Source organism: Aspergillus nomiae (genome assembly GCF_001204775.2).
Source record: "Aspergillus nomiae NRRL 13137 chromosome Unknown contig00384, whole genome shotgun sequence".
NCBI classification, from domain to species: Eukaryota; Fungi; Ascomycota; class Eurotiomycetes; order Eurotiales; family Aspergillaceae; genus Aspergillus; species Aspergillus nomiae.
This window is the reverse complement of record NW_015378439.1, coordinates 24,558-31,972: the sequence shown is the minus strand read 5'-3', so window position 1 is coordinate 31,972 and position 7,415 is coordinate 24,558. Positions and strand designations below refer to the sequence as shown.

Here is a 7,415-nt window from a genome sequence, read left to right as displayed (position 1 = left end):
ACCACCACCACCACCACCACCACCACCACCACAGCCCAAGAACAAACCTTAACCAAATCAACGCTAGAATAGCAATTGTCCCGCAGATCACTAGCAAGGTCGTCCCCCGTCGCGTGGATGAGGGGCGGATACGCACACGAGAACGCGGACACCGTCACACAGACATCCAGGAGACACAGAAAAAGCCCGCCGAAAGCACTATAAAACAGCATGGTTGCACGTACCTCTGACCGAAAAAGCTTGAAGCTGGCGAGAAATATGAGATTCGGATAACTAGGTCGATACGAACTTTTTTGTCCTTATATAGGTATTGGAAAGTGGGCATTCACGGTGTCTAAAAGATAAACGGGACCCTTGTTTTTCACTGCACTGACAAATTCGAGGCTATTCATCTCCTTCCTTCCCGGATGCAGTGAACAATACAAAGCTGCGATCGTGTGTCACCTGCTCTCGATACTGTGGAGTTGGGGCTACGTGGGGAGGCGTTGATGTTGGAGGAAGCCTGACTTCGCTCCCCCTTGCCTATACTACTGGAGGTCCTATGTTCGGGCGATGCATGGCGCCCCTTTTCTGGAACGATTCTGTCAGCAATGTTTACTTTTGGGCTGTTAGGGTTGCACAAGGAAGATTGCGATGTTTTTCGATTACATCAGTGCCAAGAGTCACGATTCTACATTAAAGAAAATGTCTCAATTGCCTCGTATAAAGGTCCCCGGTTGTGAATCGTGGAGGCCCGCGGATCGGTTACTTGACTGGGGTACGGCTTGTGGAGCTCACAATGAAGGAGATTAACATTAGCGGCTGTTGAGATGGGAAGTACTAGTAGTAAACGGTTGGCCTTTGTCTCTATCATGCTGGTGCAACCCTAATTTAATAACGCATGTTGATCGTCACACGAATGGAAACAATGGAATGAAATGAATATGTTGGGATAGCTCTAGTCCTGACTAAGCTCTATAACCAATTTCTCCCGTTTTATACAGTAATTCGATCGTCGCGTCATGGTCTAACCAGTCTAGACTTTGTCCTCCTCGGTCCGCTCGATATGAGAGACCACACCCTTGTTCAGGGTATGTTCCACGGCAGCACGGCGCTCATTTTCATCGACGGCTCCAAAGAGAATGTCCATCTCTTCGAGAGAGCGGCCCTTGGTTTCCTTGGCGAAGAAGACGATGAACACGCCATTGGCCGCGCAGAAGATTCCGAACATCAGGAACGTCCGCCAGCCCAGGTTGTGCACCGCGTGGGGAGTGAATTCGGTAACAACGAAGCTGAACAGCCATTGGCTGCTTGCTCCCAGGCCAACACCGTATGCACGCAGGCGGGTTGGGAAAATCTAGCGCGGGAGTCAGTCAGAGTATGTCTCGGATAGTATGTTGGTTTCTCGTATAGAGGGACTAGTCTTACCTCACTCAAATAGACCCATGGAGTTGGCCCCCATGAGGCGCTGTACCCAATGACATAAAGATAGATCATGACGACCATGGCAATGGAAGCCTGAGAAACCCCTGACGCAGATGTATCAGGCGGGTGAGTGGCCAAGACAGCACCGATGATAAACATCATGGAAGCCATCCAGATTGAGCCTCCAATCAGACTCTTTTTCCGTCCCCAGCGATCTATACCGACGAACAGGAATATCGCCGTCGCGACGACCTTGACGGTTCCATAAACACCCGTGGCGAAAAGCGACGAGTTGGTCGCGCTAAGACCGATGGTTTGGAAGATCTGGGGTGCATAATATCCAATGGAGTTCGTACCCGAAAACTGCTGGCAGAGCATGAGTACGACGGCAAACAGGAAGCGGTTTCGGTTGCTCTTCTGAAGGAACTCTTTGTAAGTCAATCCCTCGGTCGCGGCCTGCTCCTCCTCGATGGAGGCGCGGATCTCAGCTATCTCGGTCTGCACCACCTCGCTACTGGCGGGCTCGTTTCTAATGTACGCCAGAGACTGCAGCGCCTCTTCATGGCGGCCTTTGCTGGTCAGCCAGCGGGGGGACTCCTTGAGAAAGAAGAGTCCGATCAGCATGAGCCCGCCCGGGATGAGCTGGACCGCAACTGGAATCCGCCATTGCTTAGTGCTGGGTGCAATGTGCAGGGCCACACCATAGTCCAGCCAGTAGGCAAAGGTGCTTCCGATGACCAAAAACTCCTGGAACATTCCCGCAATACGACCTCGTACCTCCGGGGGGGCACTCTCGCCCACAAACACCGGTGTGATACTGGACATGCCACCGATACCTAATCCGGCCACGACTCTGCCACCATAGATCATACCAATTTCATGACTTGCGCCAACTTGAATAGCAGCTCCAATCAGAAACACGACAGATAGGATCATGAGGGAGTAACGACGTCCGAGGTAGTCATTGAGGAAGGAGGCACCGATGGCGCCGAAGAAACAGCCAGCAGTGAGCAGAGACACCACATTGGAGGAAACCTGGGCATTTGCCGCGTCTGCAAATCCATCGGATCCCGCGAGACCGAAATCATTCTTGAAGCTTTCCAGAGCAAGGACACTGCCCATCACTCCAGTGTCGAATCCTACAGAACATCATTAGTCCATGTACCACAGGTCAGTCTGCATCAACAAGGAAACGTACCGAAAAGCAGGGACCCAGAGTAGGCCACTGCCGTAAGGATATAAACACGGTAATTCTTGAAGAAGCCCATTTTGGCGGAATTGGTCAGGACCGATAGGTGACAAACAGTTCAACCACGAAGGGCCGTCTCGAGAAAAGAAAAGCCAGGGAGACCTCTGGGGAAACCCGCATTATATTCCCCAATCCTCCCCAGACTCGTCCCCATCAATGGGTCAACGAAGGGCTCCATAGCTCTACTCCATCCAGGAAGACATATCTGGGCTGTGATAGGCTGTCATCGACGATGCTAAGCACCGTGATAGGCACTGGCGGCGCCGCCCGCAAAACCCCAGTGGCAACCCCTTCTTTTTTTCCCTCTCCCCGCGCACGGTGCCCCATAGCAAGCTACTCCGGGGCAATGGACGTGACTCGGCAATGCTTCTTTGGACTCCGCGTTGTGGATACGGACGGAGAAATTCTGTCCTCTTCGCGGGGTGTCATTTTTCCGTCCACTGGATGCGGTCGCCAAGATGCCACTAGACTCCATTCTATCCACCAGATATCAGACGGTGCCTTTCCAAAGAATTACTCTTGCCATGCCAGACAAGTCATGTCATGGCCAGCCGTTCGTCTATGATGCCATTTAATCTCACACCCGACAGAAGGTGGTGCTCATCCGTCTAGCCAGAAGATCTTCTCCAATCATCCTTACTGTGGCATGACCTAACCACACCCCATCTTTGCATTAGCCCTAACAGAGGTCATTTAGCAGCCAATGATGATTTCTTCTAGAAAGCCCCAGCCGGCATATCAAACCATCATATATGGATAAATTCTTCGACTCCAAAATAGTCGTCATCCTCACCGGTGAAGTCACGACCGGCCGAAGATTACCCAGTTAGATGGAGGCAGCTCATAGACATCTCTCGCCGACAACCAAAGATGAGCTACTAGTCCTTCAATATAATAGAGCTGGGAGAGGTACACCCTAAGCCTTCCTCTCACTAAGCATCACTGCCTGACTGTCGTAGTCGTGGGACTTATGAGGGTACGTGATCACTTTTACTATCTTCCACATAATATCCGCACCATTTCCTCAATATCTTCACCAGAGACCTATGTATATACCTATCCCGAAATAGATATATCCAATTTGCCAGTGCTTGCCAAGATCATACGAGCAGCACGCCCATGGCCCACCTAAACAGGCATCCATGGCGAGATGGCAAGAATCGGTTAAAGAAAACCATTGCTACGATTCTCGGGATAAACAAGCTATCTCAGAAGTTTTGATCACGATATTGTGGCCATATTCTAGTACATGATCTTTATCTTTTCAAGCAACAAAGGAAAGAATGTAGCCAAAAAAAAGACATGTACCCCCACTACACGCAACGTGAAAAGGGATCAATCTCAATGGTGCCTGCATTGCACCACTCCTGATAAGCTTCCAAGATGCAATATCTCGTAAGGCAATATTTCTGCATCTGAGAGCATATACCAATGGTGATAACTAGATTTGGTATTCTTCAGAACCTTCGGCTAGATGGATACCGGAAGTAGATTATTGGCTATTGTTTAGCTTGTCCAGCTCTTTCTAGGAGATTATAATTAACGGCATTAGAAGACTATTTTCTTGTTAACTGGGTTAAAGTCAGCTAATTATCGATAGTTGTGTATTCGTGGTTCAGGTAATAAGTTTGCTTATAAATTATGCTGTGCATAGCATAGGGCATGGAAGCGTGACCATTTATGTGCACGTGCGAGGTTATATATTGATGGTGTTAGTTATAGTTAACAAACTATGATTATTCATCAACTGCAAAAAGACAAATACAGCATAAACAGGAGACGGATCAAGTATAGTGCTGCTATTGCTCTGATAGAGCAAGTTCCGGTGGACCGACAGATGGCTATTATTACATTTGAAAGTCCTCATGGAAATCAAGGCATGTGAGATTAAACTCAATGGCAACCTACATTTACTCGCACGTCAGATCAATAAGCCAATTGATGACCTGACAATCGTCTAAGCCACCGCTAACATACACGTGTACGTCATGTAGTAGGCAACAGTATGTTTCAATTTAGTATAGGTAGTCTGCAGGGTTCTACCTAGGTATAGAAATGAGGCAGAGTCAGCATCTATCCGTCCAATGAGGGAAGCTAGAATCAAGGTGCTCGAATATACACTGTAGCGTCTATCCCATACAGCCCGTGGTGGATTCACCATGGCGTTAGCGCGTAATTAGGTAGCATAGTACCTGATCTACATAGTAGACTTCATACCGTACGGGTGAAAGGATAGTTGCCAGCAGGGGATATATTGTATATGAGACGTTGTCGAATGAAGTTCTTCCTATTCCATCAATTTGCTTTCCTTTCTTCAATCTTCAGATATTCACCCTGTGAGCACGCTGTGTTACTCCATATATGCAGGTCGACAAAATGCCATCGACACCCCAGAACATTGGCATCAAGGCCATCGAGATCTACTTTCCCAGTCGTGTATGTCCTGAGCCTCCTTGAATGACCTAGAAAAACATTTAACCAGAGCGAAATCTAGTATGTGCCGCAACCGGAGCTCGAGACCTTTCTAGGGGCCAGTGCCGGAAAATTCACCATCGGGCTCGGCCAGCAGAAGATGAGCTTCTGTGATGACCGGGAAGGTAGACTGAAACAAGAGCCACCAAGCTCCTTCAACAGTTGGCTGACCTTGATGGACAGATATCTACTCTCTAGCCCTCACCACTGTTTCTTCCCTGCTCCGAAAATACTCAATCGACCCAGAGACGATCGGTCGCCTTGAAGTCGGAACAGAAACCCTCTTGGATAAGTCCAAGTCCTGCAAGTCTGTCCTGATGCAATTGTTCGGTGACAACGCCGATATCGAAGGCGTCGATACATGCAACGCCTGCTATGGGGGAACAAACGCACTGTTCAACGCCGTGAACTGGGTGGAATCGTCCGCCTGGGATGGGCGTAACGCCATTGTTGTCGCAGGCGATATTGCTTTGTACGATACGCCGGCAGCGCGCCCGACAGGTGGCGTTGGCTGTGTAGCCATGCTCATAGGCCCAAACGCACCCCTAGTTTTGGAGCCACTCCGCGCGTCGTACATGAAGCATGTGTATGACTTCTATAAAGCCGATCTCAAATCCGAATACCCTCTGGTAGATGGGCACTTCTCGAATACCTGTTATCTTCAGGCACTGGATAATTGCTATCAACGCTATCGCAGCAAGAAGCTGGCCAAAACAAATGGCGAGTTGAACGGGATTGCGACCAGTGGCAAGAGTAGCTTTCTAGATACCTTTGGCTACATGGTATTCCATGCCCCCAACTGCAAGTTAGTAGCCAAGGCATACGGTCGCTTGTTATTCAACGACTTCCGACTGGAACCAGATCGTTTCGATCATGTCCCGTCTGAAATTCGAGATGTCGCATATACGGCATCTTTGACAGATAAGAGCATTGAGAAGCTCTGTATCAAAATGGCCCAGGACAAGTTCTCGGACCGTGTCCAATCGTCCCTTACAGCCCCGGCCCACTGCGGCAACATGTATACAGCTAGCATATATTCGGCGCTAGTAAGTCTGTTGAGCAACGTCCCGAGTGAGAAACTGCAGAACAAGCGTATTGGCATGTTCAGCTATGGCGGCGGTCTTGCCAGTACCATGTTCAGCTTGCAGGTCAAGGGTGACATTACCGAAATGGCGCAGAAAATCAGTTTGCATGGTCGGTTAAATGCCCGCACAGAGGTATCCCCTGAGTTTTATGACCAGGTACGTCGTTCAATAGACGCATTTCCCTAAATTGATAATGGTCTGACCGTTTTAGCTGTGTCAACTCCGCGAGAAGGCCTACCAACAGAAGGATTACACCCCTAAAGGAAGTGTTCACAGCCTCGCGCCCGGCACATACTACCTGGTCCACGTCGATGGCCAATTTCGACGGACGTATGAGATGAAACCCTATGTATAATTCGGATAATTGCGATTAGTGAAATATGTCATGCATGCCACGGCTTTTCTTTTATACAGGGACAAATGGTAGCAGGGTTCCAAGCTTCCAGTTGATATTGGAACCCATCTAGACTTTACAGACCTTACTTGCCTAACGCAAGGGGAGAATTCCTTAGGCTCCAGACTGCAAAGATGTTGACCTGTGATTATGTAATGCCATGAACCAATCACCTGACACCTTTTTCAGGAACCAACCAATCACATTTGTCCTGGACGGAACCCCTGAGTCGAGCATGTGGGCGGATCATTGGCGGTGGTGGCCATGATCACCAGTCCAGAAGGCATGATCCCAGATGCTGGACCATACTGGACGTGAGGTGATCGACAACGGCACATACTGTAGAGTCTTAGCTTCATGGGGAATAGGCCAGTGTGATTCAACAAGTTGTCAGTAAAATGAATGGCATGTGCGCCATCTTGGCTTGTGACTGGAGAATGATGAACTCTCGCGAGAACTGCTTCCCATATGCAGATCCGAGGACGGCACATCTAGCCCAGGGAACGATGTCGCGAGCAGTACTCCGTGCTGACATTGTCTATGCTTGCCCGGTTGTTTCATTCTCTTGTTTGTGGTTTCTGTGGTTTTGTTTCTTTTTTTTTTGTTTTTTTTCTGTTTGCCAACAAGCGAAGGGGACATTCCGGTAGGGCTGATTCAGGGGCAAGAATGCGCTCTCCTTTTCTGTATCCATGGGTTGCTTGTAATGGTCAAGACTGCCGTTCTCTATCAATGGATCCTGGCGGGGCAATAGCTTCTTTGTATCTCCAACTATCTTAATTTTTAGTCTCCCCCCTTTTGACGCTAAACGATC

The 7,415-nt window shown here is 49.0% G+C and overlaps 2 protein-coding genes across 2 annotated transcripts; one reads left to right on the top strand and one right to left on the bottom strand.

Annotated features, from left to right (window-relative positions):
* Window positions 1-1,015: 1,015 nt before the first annotated feature.
* Window positions 1,016-2,672, bottom strand: ANOM_008848 (sugar porter family MFS transporter; the record flags this gene model as incomplete). Its single annotated transcript, XM_015554104.1, has 3 exons — window positions 1,016-1,336; window positions 1,408-2,543; window positions 2,603-2,672. The coding sequence occupies 3 exons, from the start codon at window positions 2,670-2,672 to the stop codon at window positions 1,016-1,018; spliced, it is 1,527 nt and encodes a 508-aa protein (XP_015402966.1).
* Window positions 2,673-5,014: 2,342 nt separating this feature from the next.
* erg13A (putative hydroxymethylglutaryl-CoA synthase) lies at window positions 5,015-6,565 on the top strand (the record flags this gene model as incomplete). The annotated part of the gene is made up of 4 exons (XM_015554103.1): window positions 5,015-5,089; window positions 5,148-5,250; window positions 5,309-6,366; window positions 6,422-6,565. 4 exons carry the CDS (start codon window positions 5,015-5,017, stop codon window positions 6,563-6,565), a joined length of 1,380 nt encoding a protein of 459 aa, XP_015402960.1.
* Between the last annotated feature and the right edge of the window lie 850 nt (window positions 6,566-7,415).